This window comes from Eriocheir sinensis, chromosome 19, assembly GCF_024679095.1.
Source record: "Eriocheir sinensis breed Jianghai 21 chromosome 19, ASM2467909v1, whole genome shotgun sequence".
Lineage (NCBI taxonomy): Eukaryota > Metazoa > Arthropoda > Malacostraca > Decapoda > Varunidae > Eriocheir > Eriocheir sinensis.
In genome coordinates, this window is record NC_066527.1 from 9,146,054 (window position 1) to 9,171,453 (window position 25,400).

At 46.8% G+C, this 25,400-nt stretch overlaps 1 protein-coding gene across 2 annotated transcripts in view; it reads right to left on the reverse strand.

Annotated features, from left to right (window-relative positions):
* The window catches only part of LOC127000659 (protein PTHB1-like), a 99,042-nt gene that overhangs the window by 20,749 nt on the left and 52,893 nt on the right, over positions 1-25,400 (reverse strand). For both annotated transcript variants that reach the window (XM_050864632.1, XM_050864630.1), the window contains 3 exons: positions 19,436-19,579; positions 1,450-1,696; positions 517-714 (listed from right to left, as the gene is read on the reverse strand). In XM_050864632.1, the coding sequence (XP_050720589.1) occupies positions 517-714; positions 1,450-1,696; positions 19,436-19,579 (589 nt within the window). The remainder of the gene's footprint in view (positions 1-516; positions 715-1,449; positions 1,697-19,435; positions 19,580-25,400) is intronic.

Genomic DNA, 25,400 nt, shown 5'->3' on the forward strand with positions numbered 1-25,400 from the left:
ACTCGTGCTGCTGCGTCATGCGTTTGAGAGCACTCGGGACATTCCGAGAGTCCCGATTCCCTTTCAAACGCAACCCAGGGCGTGTTTTTATGGGGAGCACTAATTTTATACGGATTTTTGAATAGTACGGGGGTCCTGGGTCCCTAACCCCCATACTATTTGAGGGACGACTGTATTATATGAGGTAAAATAATCGCTATGTCCGATCATTTCTGGTCATATCAGATGTATCAGATGAAAGGTGAGGCACGGAAGGACAAGATCAAAAGTGATTACAGTCGGCTGGACATTAGATATGCACTGCCCGCATGGTTTTGCTTAAACTGCTGCCCAGACGTGCATGTTCATGTTTGGCCGCCTACCACTGAACCGAACCTTGCACTAACCAAACTTGTTCAGCGAATTCCCACATATACTGCACTGACCCAAAAAGTTTATTTAAGCCAAAATTCGTTACATCGAGATCTGTAAAAGCAAGTGAAGGTTTACTGTAATAATTATAATGACACACGGTACCTGAGCCAGAGGAGGCTGGGGTGAGGGGTGGTCTGGGGCCGCACCGGGCTGACCTGGCTGACCTGACCCTGGCGGAGCGTGCGCGGTCCTCCCCGAGGCGTGATCCCAGGGGCACGTTGGTGGGGTCATCCTCAGGGGGGGGTGGGGGGGGCTCACTGGGGTCTTCTGGCTCATCATGCCAAATGGTGTCTTTGACATCTGGAGGTGGAGGAAGGTCAGGATGAGGAAGACGGGGGGGAGGAGGAGGGGGAGGGCTGGTAGGGAGAGGGGAAGGAGAGAAGATGGGAAACATGAGGAGGAGATATAAGGAAGGAATAGATGGGATGAAGGGGTGGAGAAAAGATGGGAAACATGAGGAGGAAAGGAGAAAAGAATAGTTTGAAGGGATGGAGGGGGAAGAGGCTAGATGGGAAAGGGTGGAGAAGGATGAGGAAGATGGATGGATTGATGGGGAAAAGGGAAGAAGGAGGAAGGTAGATGGTGGAAGAGGTGGAGGAGGAGGAGCACAGACAGGGTAAAAGGAAAATAATAGTGTTAAATGTCTACTTTTTACTGACTATCTACTACTACTACTACATTAACTATTACTACTACTGCACACCAACAACTAGGTTAGGTTTACTAATTCGTTTTCACTACCCCAGTGAGCACTCATATCAAGAAATAATTACTTTAAAAAATTGGGCTACGTCTTACAAAAAAGTATCATCACAATATAAAACATTCATTTCAGTTTGACAGTGGTTGATTTTTTACACCACAACCCAAGTTTCCAGGGTAGTTTCTTCCTGAAATGATTATAGTAATGGACTCTCCAAAACTAGTGTGCCTCAGATAGAAGCACCTTGGAGCCTACCAGCACTACAGATAGCACATATTACAGGTCTGCCACCACCACAACTATTACTAGCCTCATACTGTATGCACACACACCTGTCTCCCTCATCTCCGGTGCAGGGGCATCCAGCGACAGGTGCGCCCCCTTCGTTATCTTGTCCAGCAGGAGACCTAAATGCTTCTTCAGTTTGCTGGTGTCAGGGAGCATTGTCAGCTCCGGGGATGGAGGGGCATCACGGGGCATGGGAGGTACACCGCTACTATCGCTCCCTGACAAGCTGCCTCGCATTAGCACGGAACGGAGGAGAAACGTGACAGCGGCGTCGGTTGTCTCCTCCCAGCCCTGAGTGATGCAAGGAAGGGGGATGGAAGTTGTGGGAGATACTCAAGTAGGGTGCTTTGTTGGAGAGGGGCTGGGGAGTGTTGTAGGGACAGATTATGCATAATCTAATCTGTGTTAAGTGTTTTTTCTTTTTCTTTATCTACTTCTTTCTTAGTGGGATTTAGTATTCATGCCTGCATCTCCTTCAGGATCATGGACTATTTTGTTGGTAAATAAATAGGATTGACACAAAATTTAATATCTTAAGGACCAGTGAAATATGGGAGACATTACTTTACCTAAAAAAATACAGAAATCATGTAATTTAAAGCTAAAAAATCTTTCAAACATACCTGTAGATAAGGTAATAACATAATGACAAGTAAATAATATCACTGATGAAGGTAGTGGCTGCCCTAACTTTCCTTCCCTTCCTAACCATCCACAGACACCGCTCCCCCCTTCTTTCACAGTGACCATACACCCCCCCTGTCCCTTCCCCCTCCCAGCACCCACACACACCCTTTGTTCCTCAAGCCTCCCAGCACACACACACACACACACACCCTGTCCCTTCCCCCTCCCAGCACCCACACACACCCTTTGTTCCTCAAGCCTCCCAGCACACACACACACACACACCCTGTCCCTTCCCCCTCCCAGCACACACACACACCCTTTGTTCCTCAAGCCTCCCAGCACACACACACACACCCTGTCCCTTCCCCCTCCCAGCACACACACACACCCTTTGTTCCTCAAGCCTCCCAGCACACACACACACCCTTTGTTCCTCAAGCCTCCCAGCACACACACACGCCCTTTGTTCCTCAAGCCTCCCAGCACACACACACACACACACACACACACACACCCTGTCCCTCAAGCCCCCCAGCACACACACACACACACACCCTGTCCCTCAAACCTCCCAGCACACACACACACACACACCCTGTCCCTCAAACCTTCCAGCACACACACACACACACACCCTGTCCCTCAAGCCCCCCAGCACACACACACACACACACACACACACACACCCTGTCCCTCAAACCTCCCAGCACACACACACACACACACACACACACCCTCTCCCACAAACCTTTCAGCACACACACACACACACACACCCGGTGCCTCAAACCACCCAGCTCACACTCACACACACACCCTCTCCCTCAAACCTCCCAGCACACACACACACACACACACACACACCCTCTCCCTCAAACCTCCCAGCACACACACACACACACCCTGTCCTTAAAACCTCCCAGCACACACACACACACACACACCCTGTCCCTCAAGCCTTCCAGCACACACACACACACACCCTGTCCCTCAAACCTCCCAGCACACATACACACACACACACACACCCTGTCCCTCAAACCTTCCAGCACACACACACACACCCCAGCACACACACACACTCCCTGTCCCTCAAGCACACCAGCACACACACACACACTGTCCCTCAAGCCTTCCAGCACACACACACACACACACACCCTGTCCCTCAAACCTCCCAGCACACACACACACACACACACCCTGTCCCTCAAACCTCCCAGCACACACACACCCTGTCCCTCAAACCTTCCAGCACACACACACACACCCTGTCCCTCAAACCTCCCAGCACACACACACACACCCTGTCCCTCAAACCTTCCAGCACACACACACACACACACCCTGTCCCTCAAACCTTCCAGCACACACACACACACCCTGTCCCACAAACATACCAGAACACACACACACACACACACACCCTGTCCCTCAAACCTTCCAGCACACACACACACACCCTGTCCCTCAAACCTTCCAGCACACACACACACACCCTGTCCCTCAAACCTTCCAGCACACACACACACACACCCTGTCCCTCAAGCCTTCCAGCACACACACACACACACACACCCCTCCCTCAAACCTCCCAGCACACACACACACACACCCTGTCCTCAAACCTTCCAGCACACACACACACCCTGTCCCTCAAACCTTCCAGCACACACACACACACCCTGTCCCTCAAACCTTCCAGCACACACACACACACCCTGTCCCTCAAACCTTCCAGCACACACACACACACACACACACACACACACACACACCCTGTCCCTCAAACCTTCCAGCACACACACACACACACACACCCTGTCCCTCAAACCTTCCAGCACACACACACACACACACCCTGTCCCTCAAACCTTCCAGCACACACACACACACCCTGTCCCTCAAACCTTCCAGCACACACACACACCCTGTCCCTCAAACCTTCCAGCACACACACACACACACACCCTGTCCCTCAAACCTCCCAGCACACACACACACACACCCTGTCCCTCAAGCCTTCCAGCACACACACACACACACCCTGTCCCTCAAACCTCCCAGCACACACACACACACACACCCTGTCCCTCAAACCTCCCAGCACACACACACACCCTGTCCCTCAAACCTTCCAGCACACACACACACCCTGTCCCTCAAGCCTTCCAGCACACACACACACCCTGTCCCTCAAACCTTCCAGCACACACACACACACACCCCTGTCCCTTCCCTCTCCAGCACACACACACACCCTGTCCCTCAAACCTTCCAGCACACACACACACACCCTGTCCCTCAAACCTTCCAGCACACACACACACACACCCTGTCCCTCAAACCTTCCAGCACACACACACACACACACCCTGTCCCTCAAACCTTCCAGCACACACACACACACACCCTGTCCCTCAAACCTTCCAGCACACACACACACACACCCTGTCCTCAAACCTTCCAGCACACACACACACACACCTGTCCCTCAAACCTTCCAGCACACACACACACACACCCTGTCCCTCAATCCTACCAGCACACACACACACACACACACACACACACACACACACACACACACACACCCTGTCCCTCAAACCTTCCAGCACACACACACACACACACACACACACACACACACCCTGTCCCTCAAACCTACCAGCACACACACACACACACACACACACCCTGTCTCTCAATCATTCCATCACACACACACACACACCCTGTCCCTCAAACCTTCCAGCACACACACACACACACACCCCTGTCTCTCAAACCTTCCAGCACACACACACACACACACACCCTGTCCCTCAAACCTTCCAGCACACACACACACACACACACCCTGTCCCTCAAACCTTCCAGCACACACACACACACACACCCTGTCCCTCAAGCCTTTAAGCACACACACACACACACACACCCTGTCCCTCAAGCCTTCCAGCACACACACACACACACACACACACACACACCCTGTCCCTCAAACCTTCCAGCACACACACACACACACACACACACACACCCTGTCCCTCAAACCTTCCAGCACACACACACACACACCCTGTCCCTCAAGACTTCCCTCACACACACACACACACCCTGTCCCTCAAACCTTCCAGCACACACACACACACACACCCTGTCCCTCAAGCCTTCCAGCACACACACACACACCCTGTCCCTCAAGCCTTCCAGCACACACACACACACACACCCTGTCCCTCAAACCTTCCAGCACACACACACACACACCCTGTCCCTCAAACCTTCCAGCACACACACACACACACACCCTGTCCCTCAAACCTCCCAGCACACACACACACACACACACACACACACCCTGTCCCTCAAGCCTTCCAGCACACACACACACACACCCTGTCCCTCAAACCTTCCAGCACACACACACACACCCTGTCCCTCAAACCATCCAGCACACACACACACACACACCCTGTCCCTCAAGCCTTCCAGCACACACACACACACACACACCCTGTCCCTCAAACCTTCCAGCACACACACACACACCCTGTCCCTCAAACCTTCCAGCACACACACACACACACACCCTGTCCCTCAAACCTTCCAGCACACACACACACACCCTGTCCCTCAAGCCTTCCAGCACACACACACACACACACACACCCTGTCCCTCAAACCTCCCAGCACACACACACACACACACACACCCTGTCCCTCAAACCTTCCAGCACACACACACACACACACCCTGTCCCTCAAACCTTCCAGCACACACACACACACACCCTGTCCCTCAAACCTTCCAGCACACACACACACACCCTGTCCCTCAAACCTTCCAGCACACACACACACACACACACCCTGTCCCTCAAGCCTCCCAGCACACACACACACACACCCTGTCCCTCAAACCTCCCAGCACACACACACCCTGTCCCTCAAACCTTCCAGCACACACACACACACACACCCTGTCCCTCAAACCTTCCAGCACACACACACACACACACACACACACACACACACACACACACACACACACACCCTGTCCCACTAGCCACCCAGCACACACACACACACACACACACACACACACCCCTGTCCCTCAAGCCCTCCACCACACACACACACACACCCTGTCCCTCAAGCCTCCCACCACACACACACACACACCCTGTCCCTCAAGCCTCCCACCACACACACACACACCCTGTCCCTCAAACCTTCCACACACACACACACACACCCTGTCCCCTGCCTTCCAGCCACACACACACACACCCCTGTCCCTCAAACCTCCCAGCACACACACACACACACCCTGTCCCTCAAACCTTCCAGCACACACACACACACACACCCTGTCCCTCAAACCTTCCAGCACACACACACACACACACACACCCTGTCCCTCAAACCTTCCACACACACACACACACCCCTGTCCCTCAAACCTCCAGCACACACACACACACACACACCCTGTCCCTCAAGCCTTCCAGCACACACACACACACACACACACACCCTGTCCCTCAAACCTTCCAGCACACACACACACACACCCTGTCCCTCAAACCTTCCAGCACACACACACACACACATGCCCTGTCTCTCAAACCTTCCAGCACACACACACACACACACACCCTGTCCCTCAAACCTTCCAGCACACACACACACACACCCTGTCCCTCAAGCCTCCCAGCACACACACACACACACACACACCCTGTCCCTCAAGCCTCCCACCACACACACACACACACACACCCTGTCCCTCAAACCTTCCAGCACACACACACACACACACACACACACCCTGTCCCTCAAACCTTCCAGCACACACACACACACACACCCTGTCCCTCAAACCTCTCAGCACACACACACACACACCCTGTCCCTCAAACCTTCCAGCACACACACACACACACACACACCCTGTCCCTCAAGCCCCCCAGCACACACACACACACACACCCTGTCCCTCACACCACCCAGCACACACACACACACACACCCTGTCCCTCAAACCTTCCAGCACACACACACACACACACACCCTGTCCCTCAAACCTTCCAGCACACACACACACACACACACTGTCCCTCAAACCTTCCAGCACACACACACACACACACACCCTGTCCCTCAAACCTTCCAGCACACACACACACACACACACACACACCCTGTCCCTCAAACCTTCCAGCACACACACACACACACACACCCTGTCCCTGGCACACACACACACACCCTCAAACCTTCCAGCACACACACACACACACACCCTGTCCCACAAACCTTCCAGCACACACACACACACACACCCTGTCCCTCAAACCTCTCAGCACACACACACACACACACACACACCCTGTCCCTCAAACCTACCAGCACACACACACACACACCCTGTCCCTCAAGCCTTCCACCAAACACACACACACACACACCCTGTCCCTCAAGCCTTCCACCACACACACACACACACCCTGTCCCTCAAGCCTTCCACCACACACACACACACACCCTGTCCCTCAAGCCTCCCACCACACACACACACACACCCTGTCCCTCAAGCCTCCCAGCACACACACACACACACACACCCTGTCCCTCAAGCCTCCCACCACACACACACACACACACCCTGTCCCTCAAGCATCCCAGCACACACACACACACACACACACACCCTGTCCCTCAAACCTTCCAGCACACACACACACACACACACACCCTGTCCCTCAAACCTTCCAGCACACACACACACACACACACACACCCACTCACACAAACACACCAGAACACACACACACACACACACACACACCCTGTCCCTCAAACCTTCCAGCACACACACACACACACACACACACACACACACACACACACACACACACACACACCCTGTCCCTCAAACCTTCCAGCACACACACACACACACACACACCCTGTCCCTCAAACCTTCCAGCACACACACACACACACACACACACACCCTGTCCCTCAAACCTCCCAGCACACACACACACACACCCTGTCCCTCAAACCTTCCAGCACACACACACACACACACACACACACACACACACACACACACACACACACCCTGTCCCTCAAACCTCTCAGCACACACACACACACACACACACACTGACCCTCAAAACTCCCAGCACACACACACACACACACTCCCTCTCACTCAAACCTTCCAGCACACACACACACACACACACCCTGTCCCTCAAACCTTCCAGCACACACACACACACACACACCCTGTCCCTCAAACCTCCCAGCACACACACACACACACACACACACACACACACACACACACACACACAAGCCTTCCAGCACACACTCACACACACACACACCCTGTCCCTCAAACCTCCCAGCACACACACACACACACACACACACACACACACCCTGTCCCTCAAGCCTTCCAGCACACACACACACACACACACACACACACACCCCTGTCCCTCCCAGCACACACACACACACACACACACACACACACCCTGTCCCTCAAACCTCCCAGCACACACACACACACACACACACACACACACACACACACACACACCCTGTCCCTCAAGCCTCCCAGCACACACACACACACACACACACACACACACACACACACACACACCCTGTCCCTCAAACCTTCCAGCACACACACACACACACACACACACACACACACACACACACACACACACCCTGTCCCTCAAGCCTCCCAGCACACACACACACACACACACCCTGTCCCTCAAGCCTCCCAGCACACACACACACACACACACCCTGTCCCTCAAGCCCCCCAGCACACACACACACACACGGCCAAGATGGCGGACGGACACAGCTGAACTCCTGACGTGTCTTCATACTACCATCAAGTTGCGCGGGAACTAAACCCTAGACGTGGAAATTAAGGTGGGAGCCGTGCTAGGTGGTAATCGTGCTGTCCCGAAGTATTGAAGGCTGAGAGCAGTGAATAACACTGAAAAATGAGCGAGGAGAAGGCAAGGGGCGACAGCAACGTCACCAACGCCGGGTCTGTTTACACCGGTAAGCAGGGGAGCCAGGACAAGGGATAATGATTTTGAAGGTTTCTCGGAAGACGTGGAGAGGCACAGAGACTGAGACATTATGTTGAGAAGGAGACTTATTGACTTGGAAAGGGAGATGAAGGAAATGAAGGACAGAATGGGGACGTTGGAGAGGGAGGTTAACTCCCTAAAGACGGAGAAAAATGTATGGCAAAATGCATACAATGACCTGCACAAGCAGGTAATGTTAAATGATAAGAAGACAAAGGATACAGAGGTTAAAGTCAAGGAATTAAAGGAAATGCATAAAGTCTGGAAGAAGGAACAAGAAAAGGAGAATGTTAGCTTTAAGAAAATTGTGGAGGAACAAGTCAAGGCTAAGGATGAAGCTATAACTGAAAAGGTGATCAAGGTGATAAAAGAAAAATAAGAAATAGTGAGGGACTCCGCTGAAAAAAAGAAGTCTGTAATAGTGGTGGGCATTAATGAAGAGTACATGCCAACCAGACATACGAGGGAAAGGAAAGAAAGGAAGGCAGTGGAGCAAGTAATTGAAGCAATTCAGGAAGAAGGCCATGAGCTGGTAGGGGAGATCGAAGAAGTATTCAGGCTTGGAAAGTATGAAGAAGGAGCCCAACGACCAGTTAAAATCAGATTTAGGTCTCAAGTGGCTGCAGAAGAAGTGGTGGGAAAGTCATGGAAGTTAGCAAGAACAGAGACCTACAAAAAAGTCTGGGTAAGAAAGGACAGAAGTGTGGAGGAAAGGAACACGATAAGAGAATTGAAGAATCAAGCCAATGAAAAGAATGAAGGAAGATCAGAAGAGGAAAAAAATAAGTTTTCCTGGAGAGTGATGGACATGGACCCAAGGAAGTGGTACAGAAGGGAAGAGGAGACAGCTTGAAGGTGGCATACACTAATGTGAACAGGTTAATATCGTCAATGTTAGAAATAGGAGATTACCTGAGTAAGGAAAAACCAGATGTTATGGGGATTGCGGGAACTAAATTGACTGGTAGTATAGATGCATTTAACTTACGGGATGGTAACTATAATGTATGGATGAGAAATAGAGAAAACAAACAAGGAGGAGGAGTGATGCTATTGTTGAAAAAAGAATGGACAGTGGAGGGTGTCACCTATGGCAAAGGGGAAGCGGAGGCCTCTAATACTTTTATCGAGTTTTTAGAGGCAGGAGCGATGGCCAGAGGGCGGCAGAAGAGAAAAGAATGTATGAGACTGGTGTCTATAAATGTGAATGGTTTAGGTGGTGAGGAAAAGAGGAGAGTGATGATTGAAAATTTTGTGAATGGTAGAGTGGATGTGTTGGGAGTGAGTGAAACACATATTCAAGGAACTGGTGTGAGTGATGGTAGAGAGGGTACGTGGGAGGGTGTGCCTGGGGGGGTTGTATGGACGGGGATAGATGAGAAGTGTAGAGGCAGGAGTAAGGAATGATGTGCTATTGTGATGTCTGAAAGAGTGTGGAATGGTGTGACTGATTATGGTTGGAAGGGATCAAGAATTGTGTGGGTGAAAGGAAAAGTAGGTTTAGTAAAGTATGCATGGGTGTGTATTTATGCACCAGTAAATGTGAAAAGTTAAAAAGGACTGAGAGAAAGGGAAGCTTTTTGGGAGGAAGTGAATGCATGTTTGAAGACTTTTGAGAAAGAAAGGAAACTTATTATGATGGGAGATATGAATGCTAAAGTGGGTGATGAATGTGTGATGGATGTGGTGGGAAAATGGGGGATACCTGGGAAGAATGAAAATGGAGAGTGCCTGGTGGATGTCTGTGCTGAGAGGGGAATGTTCCTAGCGAACACCTTCTTTCAGCACAAGAATATCCACCGATACACATGGAGGAGGGGAGAAGATAATGAGCAAAAAGGATTGATTGATTATGTGGCAGTAGATGAAAGGCTTAGAAAAGAAATTTGTGACGCAAAGGTAGTAAGAGGAATGTTCGATGGATCTGACCATCTTGCAGTGCTGGCAAAGTTAAAGATGAAAGAAAAGTGGGAGTTTGAAAAGAAAGGTGAAGTAAAATAGGAAATACTGAAGATAGAAAAGTTACAGGAAAAGGAAATAAAGGATGAGTATAACCGTGAAATGGCAGAGGCCTTAAGTGAAAAATGGGAAAGTGTAAAAGATAATACAATTATTGAAAAAGTTTTTGGAACATTTAAAGAAATAATGGTAACTACAACAAAGAAAGTGTTTGGGATGAAAGTGGTGAGAGATGGAAAAACCAAAGGAAATTCATGGTGGACAGAAGAGATAAGGAGGATAGTAAAAGAGAAAAGGGAACTTTTTAAGAAAACTCAAGAAAGAAATGTGGCTGAGCAAGTAAAAAGGGAAAGGAAAAAGAAATATAGAGAATGCAAAATGAAATTAAAACAAGCAATAAAAGAAAGTAAGAAGAGAGTTGATGAAGACTTTGGAAAAAGACTAAGTGAAAAATATAAAGGGATCAGGAAATCATACTGGAAAGAAGTAAAAAAACGAAAGATGCAGAAAATATTTCCTCGTGTAAAATAAATGAAGTTATGGATGAAAATAGAAAGATGTTGAAAGACAGGGAAGCTGTGGAAGAGAGATGGAGAGAATATTTCAAAAACTTAATGAATTTTGAGGATGGACGTCCAGCAGCTGTAACAACAGCAGTTTTGAGTAGAGGTAGAGGAGGAGTATATAAAGAAAGAAGTATAACATATGAAGAAGTAAATCAGGCAATAAAAAGATTAAAAAATGGAAAGGCAGCAGGAATTGATGGAATCACAGCAGAAATGTTGAAGTGTGGAGGAGATGTAGTTGTTAAATGGATGGTCAAGATATGTGAAGTAGCATGGGAGGGGGGGGTGCCAGCAGACTGGACGAAAGCCATCATTGTCCCAGTTTACAAGGGGAAGGGCAGGAAAGGGGGATGTGGGAGCTATAGAGGTATAAGTCTCCTGAGTATACCCGGAAAGGTATATGGAAAAGTCATAATAGAGAGGGTGCAAAGACTTACAGAAGAGAAAATCAGTGAAGAACAAGGAGGCTTCAGGAAGGGAAGGGGATGTGTGGATCAGATATTTGCCTTCAGGATGGTAGTAGAAAAAAATAATAACAAAAGGAAAGAAACTATACACTGCCTTCATGGATTTGGAAAAAGCTTATGACAGAGTCGATTGGATTGCATTGTGGGATGTTTTAAAGATTTATGGTGTGGGAGGAAAACTGCTTAGTGCAATAAAGTCTTTCTATGAGGATGCATCTGCATGTGTCAAAATTACTGGAGAAACAAGTGAACATTTTGAGATAAAAGTGGGCTTAAGACAAGGGTGTGTCATGTCACCATGGTTATTCAATATTTATATGGATGGTGTTATTTGAGAAATTAAGGGCAAAATTGGAGAAGTTGGAGTAAGACTGTTCGCTGAGGGAAGGAAGTGGGTACTGAATTCGATACTGTTTGCTGATGACACGGTGCTCATTGCAGAAAATGAAAGTGACCTACAAAATTTGGTCATTGTTTTTGATAGTGTCTGTAACAGGAGAAAGCTGAAAGTAAATGTCAACAAAAGTAAAGTGATGGTTTGTGAGCGAAGTAGAAGGGAGGTTGTAGATTTTGTATGCCCATATAGAGTGGGAATTGAATATGAAAAAGAATGCAAAATAATTTTGAATGGTGAAGAAATGGAGGAGGTCAATGAGTTTAAGTACCTTGGATCAGTTATGTGTAAGCATGGTGGTATGGAGGGAGAGATAAGAGAAAGGGCATTGCCAGGAAGAAGGGTGGAAGGGTCTTTGGGACGAATCATGAATGGCAGAAGTGTGAGCATGGAGGTAAAGAGGGATTTGAGAAATACAATAATAGTACCAACCCTCACATATGCAAGTGAAACGTGGGCCTGGAATGAAAGTCAGAGGTCTAGAGTGCAGGCAGTGGAAATGAGTTATTTGAGGAGTGCTTGTGGTGTGAGTAGAATGGATGGAATGAGTAATGAAAGTGTGTACGAGCATTTTGCAATGTGTCACAGGGGTGAAGGGAAGAAGTGTGGAGTGGTGGAAGAAGTGAAGCGACAGACTTTAAAGTGGTTTGGCCACATGGAGCGAATGGAGGAGAGTAAGATGACCAGAAAGGTGTATGTGAGTGAGATAGAGGGAGGGAATGCTAGAGGACGACTTCCAGTGAAATGGAGGGATAGGGTGCAAGAGTACATTAGGGAGAGGGGGGAAAGATCTTTGAGAAACTTTGAGCAGGCAAGGAGGGAGAAAGTTGGAAGCTCTTCTGCCGTGGCCATCCCCTGGTGGGAGCTCTTAGGAGCAGGCGTTGATGAAATGATGATGATGAAGCGGAGGTCTTGAGTATGGGAATATGACTGCAAAAGGGAGGATGCAGAAATATCGTAGTGGTGTATGTCCCTCCAAAAAAACAATTCATGGACAGAAGAAATGTACAAGAAGAAGCTGGAAGACACATTGGATTGCCTAAGGAGATTGCTGGAGGAGAAGGATAAGATTCTGATAATGAGAGATTTTAATTGTAAGGAAGTGTCATGGGAAAATTGGTCAACATAAGGAAGTGAAGCTTCATGGGGGAACAAGGTTTTGGAATTGGTTATAGAAAACGTCCTCACACAGTGGGTGGAGAAAAATACAAGATTCAGAGGAGAAGACGAGCCATCTAGATTGGACTTGATAATCACCAGGGAACCAGATATCATAGAGAAGATTAACTATAAGAGCCCTATAGGGAAGAGCGATCACGTACTTATCGAGTACATATTACGAGAAGGAAGTAAAATAATCAGGAATGAGGACTACAGGAAAGAATGGTTTAACTTTAATAAGGCAAATTTTGAACAACTTGGGAAACATTTTGAGGAAGCACAATGGGATACTTTTTTTGAGGCTGAAAATGTGGAGGAAAAATGGGCTATCTTTCTACGGATTTACAACGAAGGAGTGGAAAAGTGGGTACCAAGGATGAAAGAAGGCCAGAAATCAAGAGAAAAGTGGTACAATAGAAAGTGTGTAGACGCCAAGAAGGAAAAGGAAAAGGCATGGAACAAATGGAGAAAAAATAGGAGGATGGATCCATGGAATGAGTACAAAAGGAAGAGGAATGCTTATGTCAAAGTAAGAAGAGAAGAAAAAAGGAATTTTGAGAAAATATTGTAGATAAGTGCAAAGACCAGCCAAAACTGTTTTATAAGTTCATAAATGGAAAGTTGAAAAATAGAGATGAGATTCAAAAAGTTAAAGTTAATGGTGAAACTTTTGATAGTATAAGTGAAATAGTAGAAGTGATGTGTAACTGTTTCCAAACAGTGTTCACAAGGGAGAGTGAGTGAAGGTGTAGATGCAGTGCCGGGGAATAGAGTGCATGGGTCTGGAGAGAATACAAACATCAGCAGATGAAGTTAGAGAATTATTGGAAGAATTGGATGCGAGGAAATCAGCAGGACCGGATGGTATATCAAATTGGGTGCTAAAAGAGTGTAACCAGCAAATAGCTGAAAAGTTGAGCAACTTGATTAATGTCTCACTAGCACAAGGGAAGGTACTGAGAGACTGGAAGAGGGCTAACATCGTCCCAATACATAAAGGAGGAAGTAAGGAAGACCTGTTGCACTATAGGCCAGTGTCATTAACAAGTGTAGTAGCAAAGATGTGTGAGAAAATTATAAAAAACAGATGGGTGGAGGAGTATTTAAAAGAAAACAATATATTAACAAATAGCCAATTCGGATTCAGAGGAGAATGGTCTTGTGTAACTAATCTGATCAGCTTCTATTCAAGAGTAATTGATATAATACTGGAAAGAGACGGTTGGGCAGACTGTGTGTATCTGGACTTAAAGAAGGCGTTTGATAAAGTACCACACAAGCGATTAATATGGAAACTTAATCATGTTGGAGGTCTGGGTGGTTCAATATTGGATTAGATTATGGACTTTTTGACGAAGAGAGAAATGAGAACAGTAATTAGGAATAATAAATCAAGCTGGATGGAAGTGACTAGTGGAGTCTCCCAAGGATCGGTGTTGGCTCCGATTATGTTTGTAATATATATTAATGACATGACAGAAGGGGTGACAAGCTATATGAATATGTTTGCTGATGATGCTAAAATAATGAGGAGGGTGGCTAATGAGGATGACTGTGTAGCCCTGAGCCAAGATCTCAATAGAATAAGTGAATGGTCACGCAAATGGGAAATGACATTCAATACAGAGAAGTGTTGCGTGATAGAGTTTGGTAAGAGCAGTAGACGAATATCGGGGAACTACTCTCTGAGTAATGAAAGAATCATGATAAAAACTGAAGAAAAAGATCTGGGAGATAACAGATAAGTTATCCTTTGGAAATCATATAGACTGGATAACTGGGGAAACACACAATCATCTGAGAAACATAAAAGCAGCATTTACATACTTAGATGAAGAAATGGTGAAGAAACTAATAACACTGATGATATGTCCAAGACTGGAGTATGCAGCATTAGTGTGGTCACCTAGATTGAAGAAAGAAATTAGAAAGTTGGAAAGAATACAAAGAGCAGCGACTAAATTACTGGAAACTCTGAGAGAACATACTTATGAAGAAAGACTGGAGAAATTAGGACTAACAACACTGGAGAGAAGAAGAGAGAGAGGGGACCTAATAGCATTGTACAGGATACAAGAGGGATTGGAGAAATTGGACACGGAAGACCTAGTGGAATGTGACAGGAGTGTGACAAGAGGCAATGGTAAGAAATTGAGGAAGAACGACTGTAGGAGAGACATCAAGAAATACAGTTTTCCATACAGAAGCATAACAACATGGAATGGACTTGACAAGGAGACTGTGTGTGCAAAAACGATTCATGAATTTAAAGCCAAACTGGATAATGAGCGTTATGGAGATGGGACAGCATGAGCCTAGTGCACCTCTTTTCCTGTTTTTCACAACTAGGTAAAACTAGGTAAATACACACACACACACCCTTCCCTCAAGCCTCCCAGCACACACACACACACACACACACACACTGGGAAAAAGTGATCACGTGCTCATAGAGATGGAAATGGAGGAGGGAGGAAGGGAGCAAGACGAGACTTATAGAAGCGATAGATTAAACTATAGGAAAGCAGAGGAGGAAAACCTCAAGAAGTTTTTTGGTGAAATGGATTGGAAAGAGTTAATGAGTACAAGTGAAGTTCAAGGAAAGTATGACATTTTCATGAAGGCGTACAACACAGGTGTTATGAAGTTCGTACCAAAATACAGACCGAGGGAGAGGGCTAAAAAGGACTGGTGTAATGCAAGATGTGCAAAGGCAAAAGAAAAGAGAGACAAAGCGTGGTCAAGATTGAAAAGAAACAAAAATCAAAGAAACAAAGAAGACTTTAAGGCAGCGAGAAATGAGTACGTGAAAGTGAGAAAGGAAGAAGAGAAAAGATATGAAAAGGATATTGTGGAAAAGTGTAAAGAACAACCTAAACTATTTTATAGATTTATAAATGGAAAAATTAAATCAAGAGAAACAATTGAAAGACTGACTGAAGAGAACGTAGAGATCGAGGATCCCAAAGGCATGGCGGAAGTATTTAACAAAAAATTCCAGCCAGTGTTTACCAAAGAATCATTATTTAATGATCCACAAGAAAACAACTTAGATGTATGTATGGAAGAGATCAAAATAGATAAAGAGGAGATAAAAAACTATTGGGGGAATTGGAAGAAGGGAAGGCCGTGGGACCTGATGGAGTTTCAGGTTTTATACTTAAAGAGTGCAGAAATGAGTTAGTCGGCCCGATATATGACATCATTAGGTGCTCAATAAAAACTGGCACAGTGCCTAGGGAGTGGAAGAGGGCAGAAGTGGTACCTATATACAAAAGTGGAAAAAAGGAAGAACCCCTAAATTACAGACCGGTGTCTCTGACCAGCACAGTATGTAAAATATGTGAGAAATTAATAAAAGAACAATGGATGAGATTTCTAGAACATAATCTAATCACAAACAATCAATATGGGTTTAGGAAAGGCCGCTCATGTGTGACAAACTTGCTGAGCTTTTACTCAAGAGTGACGGACAAATTACAGGAAAGAGACGGATGGGTGGATTGCATTTACCTAGACTTAATGAAGGCATTTGACAAAATTCCACATTCAAGACTGCTGTGGAAACTAGAAAATAAAGGAGGATTGAGAGGGAAAATGAAGTGCTGGATGGAAAGCTACTTAAGAGGAAGAGAGATGAGAACCGTGGTTAAGGACACTAGATCGGAATGGAGAACGGTGGAAAGTGGAGTGCCCCAGGGGTCGGTTTTAGCACCAGTACTCTTCCTAGTCTTTATTAATGATATGCCAGAGGGAATAAACAGCTACATGAGCCTGTTCGCAGATGATGCTAAACTGCAAAGACATATAAGAAACAGTGAAGACTGCAAGGAGCTGCAAGAAGACCTAAACAAGATTTGGAAATGGAGCCAGAAATGGGAGATGAAATTCAACGTGAAGAAATGTCATGGTATGGAAATGGGAAAAAGTGTAGAAAGACCAAAATGGACATATAAAATGGGAGATGGTGAAATATTAAAGACAGTAAATGAAGAGAGAGACCTGGGAGTAATAATGCAAGATTATATGCAACCAGAAAGTCATATAAATCGGATCTTCGGTGATACATATAACATGGTGAGAAACATAGGTATAGCATTCCACTACATGGACAAAGAAATGATGAAAAAATTAATTACTACTATGATCAGACCTAAACTAGAATACGCAGAAACAGTGTGGTTTCCACATATGAAGAAACACATAAAAAAAACTAGAAAGAATACAGAGGATGGCAACGAAAATGGTTCCAGAACTGGAGGGACTGACATATGAAGAGAGACTAAAGGAAATGGACTTGCCAACACTGGAACAAAGAAGAGAAAGAGGAGACCTAATACAAATATATTGGCTATTGAGTAAAATGGAAGAAGTAGATAACGAGAAATTGCTACTAAGAGAGGAACCTTCCAGCAGCAATACTAGAAGACATAGTAAAAAGTTGAGGAAGGGAAGATGCTCAAGAGACATAAAGAAACATAGCTTCCCACAAAGAAATATGGAGGTTTGGAACAGACTAAGTTAAGAAATAGTATCAGCAAAGAGTGTGCAGAGCTTCAAGAAAAAGTTGGATAATTATAGATACGGAGATGGGACCACATGAGCGTAAGCCCAGGCCCTGTAAAATTACAACTAGGTAAATACAACTAGGTAAATACACACACACACACACTGTCCCTCAAGTCTCCCAGCACACACACACAGACACACACACACACACATACACACACACAGGATAACAGGACAAACTATGAATTTGCTGAAGAACATAAGGACGGCATTTGTGTATTTGGACGAGGAGATGATGAAGAAAATAATAGTTACAATGATAAGGCCAAGGTTGGAGTATGCAGCAGTGGTCTGGTCTCCTCACAAAAAGAAGAACATAAGAAAGCTGGAAAGAGTGCAGAGAGTGGCAACTAAGATTGTACTGGAACTTAGGGATCGAACTTATGAGGAGAGACTCAATAGCATGGGGCTCACAACCCTGGAGAGAAGAGAAAGAGGAGTCCTGATAGCAGTGTACAAGGTGGTGAGCGGAGTGGAGCATTTGGACAGAGAGGACCTGTGTGTGTGGAACGAGAGAAACGAGAGGATGTGGAAAGAAGTTGAGGGCGACCACGTGTAGGTGAGATGTGAAAAAGTTTAGCTTCATTGAGTTATGGAGTAGGCGGCCTTGTCCCTCAAGCCTCTCAGCACATGGCCCGGTAGCTCAGTGGATAGGGAGTCTGCCTCACAACCAGAAGGACCGGGGTTTGATTTCCCGGCCGGGTGAAGATAAGTTGGGTTTATCTTCTTTCACGTGTAGCCCCTGTTCACCTAGCAGTGAGTAGGTACGCGACGTTAGGCAAGGAGTTGTGACCTCGTTGTCGCGGTGTGTTGTGTGTGAGTGGTCTCAATCCTACCCAAAGATCAGTACTATGAGCTCTGTGCTCTTCCGTAGGGGAACAACTGGCTGTTTCAAGAGAGACCCACAGCAGACCAAGAGGTGAATTACATACACACACACACACACACACACACACACACACACACACACACACACACACACACCCTGATCCTCAAGCCTCCCAGCACACACACACACACCCTGTCCTTCAAGCTTCCCAGCACACACACACACACACACACACCCTGTCCCTCAAGCCTCCCAGCACTCTCACACACACATCCCGTCCCTTGGCCTCCTCCCAGCCCCCACACACACCTGTTCCATGGAGAGGTGAACCACTGGGGAGATGGCAGCAGAAAGGAGAGCAAATTCCTGGTCTGACATCTCCGTGGCGAGGCGCGTCAGCTCCAGCACCAGATGCACCACACAACTCAGCTGACAGCCATCCTCCTCCATGCCCTGGCACAGTAGGTGGAAGGGAGATGCTCAAAGTTCTGTTTTTATATTTATTTTTTTCTTGTATAGTAAGTGAGGCTGGAGCTTTGGGGCAGCAGAGGGAAGGTGTAGATGGAGAGTGTATTTATTGAGCACCATTGATATTAATGATGTTAGTACAGTATATTCTTGGCTCATCTACAGCACATATTCTAGTAAAAGTTGATCTCCTCTTTGGTTATGATAATTTTGATTGAGGAATAAATTTATATGCCACACAAAGGAAAAAGGCCTGCTGCGTGCTGCTCCATAATGGAAATCAAAGGGAAGGGAACACTTGACATGCCTTAAATATGTGTGTGTGTGTGTGTGTGTGTGTGTGTGTGTTTTCTAAACCAAGCCCTTTAAGAATTTTAGCAATATTTATCAATTGCTTTGTCCTAAAATTTCAAAAATTTATCATATTTTTTTTGTAAACTTTCTGCTGCAATTATTTCAACCTTGCCAAAGTTTTCCCATATGGCAGTAGAATTAGCTTTTCCACAGTTTTATGTACAGTCAAACCTCGGTTTTTGTACGATTCATTTTTTGACGACTTTTTTCGTCAAAATTTTGTCCCAGTTTTCGTACATCTGCTCGGTTTTCGTACAGTTGAAAACGGTCCGTACCAAACTCGTCCGCCTGCCTGCGTGACTCAGCCACTCATTTCTCAGAATCGAGCGCCCACACAAAGCATCCAATGCATTCGTGACTCACAGCCGTATGCTCGTTTCCCAACATCATCCTCGAAGGAAAACTTAGCATTTCCAAGGTATCTCCAGACCTCCCTTGAACCTTTCCATTGGGATATAATTAGGAATTATATCGTCAGTACTAGTATATTCTCATTGGCGTAAAATACGTGAATGTCAGTTCACCTTGACCCGAATACGAGGAAAAAGTTACAGATACAAACACGTTTATAAGACTTTGGTGTTCAAGCAAATTAACGTTGTGTTTATTGACAGCTTAAAATATGTTCTATAAAGTGAAACGTATGAGCGAGAATTATGTTGTCAGAATAATAAGTACATTTTGTTTATTTATAAGTAGAAGTAGAACTGCGAAATATTCAATTGCTCAAGCTATGCGCTTTTTACATAGAAGTGGCAACACCGTGTTCCAACAATGTCGTCAGCTGAACCAAGGACTCGACTGTTTTCTCATCCATATTTCGTACATGAGGTAAGTACTACATCAATAATCATCTCCTGTGCTGGGCAGGAAGGTTTATATAGGGAAGTTACTCAGATTTCTTGTGTACAAAGGACAGAGGATGTTTACATGTTCATGGGCAAACTTTAATGAAGAGATTTTCTATTCTCTTTTTCTATTACTCTCTCGGTCCCACACGTCCTCTGCGTGTATCGAAACACATGAGAAATTAATCACAACAAGGAGAGGGTATTCCCCGGCTGCCTGGGATTGAACCCGCGACCAGCGTGACGGGAGAGCCACTCCTTACCAAGTCGGCCAAAGAGGTACCCCATTCGCTGAATGGGTTATGGGAGGCTCGCTCATCAGGCCGTCGCCGCACTACACTGCCAACCCACTGTTGTATATTTCACATGCTTTTGGCCTATTATTAAGGATTTTAGCCACATATGCTTACATACAGGGTGCAAAAAGCTATTCTTGGGCGGCTATTGTTCTTGTTATTGCGTACAAGAGGAGGGCCATGTGACTACATACAGCATTGAAGTCAGCGAATTTGACCTCATGAAGCCCAGTTATTTTAAAGATTAAGGAATGATCAGGCTGCTTTGCTGAAAATAACACAGTCTGATGAAAATATGTGGCTTGTACTTAAATTAATAACGTTAACCGAAAGCTCTAGATCGCAGTGTTACCAGATAAGTGTTTCACGGAAGGTTTCGATCTGGCATCACTGCTAGGACGGAAAGCATCAGTGGACAAGCATATGGCCGTCAGTCTGCCTTTGTTTCTCATTGAGTGATGTTAACTGCTCATTTATCAATCTCATTAATCATTTATATTTATTTCTTATTGTTTTCTCTATGTAAAACTATAGTTATTCTCTATAAAATGTATTTTTTGTTAATATTTTTGGGTGTCTGAAACAGATTAAATGGATTTACATTATTTCTTGTGGAAAATATTGCTTCAGTTTTCGTACATTTGGTTTTCATCAGACTTTTTTGTACGGATTAATCATGAAAACCACGGTTCTACTGTATTTCCCTTTCTTGTGTGCCTTGTCCCTTCTTCCATCCTGCCCCTGCAGTCTACACTTCAATAATCATATTTTCACTCTTTCCTATGGGACACAGGCATGTATGTCCCTTATATCTTCAGAAGTTAAGTTAAAATCAAGTTCAGTTTGGAGAATTCGTCCTCTAGCCTAATTCTTGTGGTTTCGTTGTTCCACTGGTTTAACATATTCTCCATAGCAAACTTAACTAACATGCTACCCCTTGATCTCTTATTATCACTTGCTGCCATTATCTCCCAGACAATCTCTCTGCAGCTGAAATCACCAACTAATAACAGCATCAGCTTCCTCGAGGTTGGGTGGTCTGTACCGTCTCCGCCAATTCTTTTCCCCCACACAGATGCTGTATATACAGGGGCCTTGTCTGCCCTTGTATGGAGCATGCATCTCATGTGTGGGGGGGTCTCCACACACACACAGCTCTCTTGGACAGAGCGGAGTCTAACGACCGTACCATAAATCAACCCCTTCGGCCATTTTCTGCTACCATAAAACTCGAAGGGTTTTTTTCTGGACAGGAAGGGAAGGTGTAGGAGGGCAAAATTGTTGGAATCTGGCAAGGGGTCGGGACAGGCACATCTTCGTTAGTCCCTTCGCATATTTTATGAGACAATCCCATATTTCTAACAGTAATATGGTAGCAAATGATCCAGGAATTAAATTTTTTTTTTTTATTTGATCTAATATGAATCGGTAAAAGTTTTTTAAATAAGTGATTAAAAATGTTGTTAAAAACTTTAGGGTTGTATCATGATCTTTAACCCTTGCCATGTCAACACCCTGCTTGATAAACTCAATCAGGTAGTCTTTTGTTATAGCTCCGATGGGGCTCGATTACTTTTCTAATGGCTCCATGCTTGATGGGATGTAGCGAAAGGCAGAGAAGTGGTAGCAGCGGGCACATGTGAACTCTGGGCTGACTGCAGGAAGCGGTGGAAACACTGGCCACCTTCCTGGGATGCCAACTAACTAACTAACTAACTAACGCTATGTACGCTTTTATACACTAATGTGTGTAAAATGCTTCAATTATCAAGATTTCCATGTAGAGGTGTCTGCAAAAGCTACCAACCCAACCCCTAGGAAGGGAAGGGGTTGGGGTCCACTTATAATGCCCAACAAAAAGGGGAAGGGGAAGGAGAAGGTGGTGGGGGAGATGTATGGTATGGCCGTAAGGCTCTTCATCTCATCAACTTCCCTTTTCTTACTGACAGTCTTCTACCTCTTAAATTCTGCTGCAATCCCACATCTCTTTCTATCTTCTACCAATTTTTTAATGTTGCCCTTCAGAACTTTTTATTTTTATTTTTTTTATTTTCTAATCAAGGGTATAGTGAGAAGAGGAAGTGGGCTTGTGGTGAAGGTACAGGTGGGGGAGAAGGAAAGACAGTAGGAGTGTACAGTTGTATGATGTAGGTTTGTTAATCTAACTGCATGCCTCCCTCCCTCCTGCAGCCCAACTGTGCTCGACTTTCTATGATTGCTAATCCCTATACAGTCACCCCCCGCCGTTCGCGGTCTCACCCATCGCGGTTTCGCGTATTCGCGGTCAACTAATTGTGACCTCCCTTATACTTATATACGCGGCCCCAGTTTCAAGTATACGGATGCATTGACGCTAAATAGGAAGGCAGAGAGGAGGAGGAGGGAGGCAGAGGAGGAGGAAGGCAGAGAGGAGGGAGGAGGAGGCAGAGAGGAGGGGAAGGGAGAGAGGAGGAGGAAGGCAGAGGAGGGAGGGTGGGAGGCAGAGAGGAAGGGGGAAGGGAGAGAGGAGGGAGGAAGGCAGAGGAGGGAGGGAGGGAGGCAGAGGAGGGAGGAGGGAGGCAGAGAGGAGGGGGAAGGAGAGAGGAGGGAGGAAGGCAGAGAGGGAGGGAGGGAGGGAGGCAGAGGGAGGGGAAGGGAGAGGAGGGAGGAAGGCAGAGAGGGAGGGAGGAGGGAGGCAGAGGAGGGGGAAGGGAGAGGAGGGAGGCAGAGAGGAGGGAGGGAGGGAGGCAGAGGGAGGGGGAAGGGAGAGAGGAGGGAGGAAGGCAGAGGGAGGGAGGAGGGAGGCAGAGAGGAGGGAGGGAGGGAGGCAGAGAGGAGGGGAAGGGAGAGAGGGAGGAGGAGGAAGGCAGAGAGGGAGAGAGGGAGGCAGAGAGGAGGGGAAGGGAGAGAGGGAGGAGGAAGGCAGAGGGAGGGAGGAGGGAGGCAGAGGGAGGGGGAAGGGAGAGAGGGAGGGAGGAAGGCAGAGGGAGGAGGAGGAGGGAGGCAGAGGGAGGGAGGGAGGCAGAGGAGGGGGGAAGAGAGGAGGGGGGAAGAGAGGAGGAGGAAGGCAGAGGAGGGAGGGAGGGAGGCAGAGGAGGGAGGAGGGAGGCAGAGGAGGAGAGGGGAAGGGAGAGGGAGGAAGGCAGAGGAGGGAGGGAGGGAGGCAGAGAGGAGGGAGGGAGGGAGGGAGAGTGTGGGAGGGAGGGAGGCAGAGAGGAGGAGGGAGGGAGGAAGGCAGAGAGGGGGGAGGGAGGGAAGGCAGAGAGGAGGAGGGAGGAGGCAGAGAGGAGGGAGGAGGGAGGGAGGAAGGCAGAGAGAGGGAGGAGGGAGGCAGAGAGGAGGGGGAAGGGAGAGAGGAGGGAGGAAGGCAGAGGAGGGAGGAGGGAGGCAGAGAGGAGGGGGGAAGGGAGAGAGGAGGGAGGAAGGCAGAGAGGAGGGAGGGAGGGAGGCAGAGAGGAGGGGGGAAGGGAGAGAGGAGGGAGGAAGGCAGAGAGGAGGGAGGGAGGGAGGCAGAGAGGAGGGAGGCGGGGCAATGGACGTTAGGTTGCTCCTGAGTGACGTCACGGTTAGACTGTGACGTCATGCTTTCCTATTGGCCAGCAGCTCACTCAGGGACGACTGCTATTGGTCGAGATTTTCTCATAGCAACATTATCTTAAAAAAAAAAAAATTCACGCGCCGCCACACTGCAGTGTTGCCAGATTGGGCTACTTATCGCAAATTGGGCTACTTTTGGGTCTTCTGTGCTACTAAATTTTGACCCCAAGGTGAGTGTTGATTACATATTGTTGTCTAACAAGGGCTTGTCTCATTTCAGTCATTAAAAAGAACGAAAAAAACATGTTTTATATGACGTGTCAGAGGTGACTTCCCCAAATGCATATTTTCCCATAGGGTTATAGTCCCGCCGTTCGCGTCGCATCAGCCGAAAGTCCAGGCAAAATACCCTGACAATGAGGGATGACTGTACTGCCCAAACCCCTTATGCAAGAGTTAACCAGCCTCTTCATTCTTTCATCCCTTTTACTGGTAAACTCTGGAACAGCCTTCCTTCGTCTGTATTTCCTCCTGCCTACAACTTGACCTCCTTCAAGACAGGAGTATCAGGACACCTCTCCTCCCAAAATTGACCTCTCTTTTGGCAACTCCTCTATACCACTTTTTATAGGAGCGGTGATTAGAGGGATTTTTTTCACCCTTGAGCTGCTTCCTTTGCTGTGAAAAAAAGAAAAGAAAAAAAAGTTGCTCTTCCATGCAAGTTTTTCCAGCACTTTGATCACATCACTTGTTAGAATATCCTATTCCTGAGGTGAACACATTTGTGTGGTG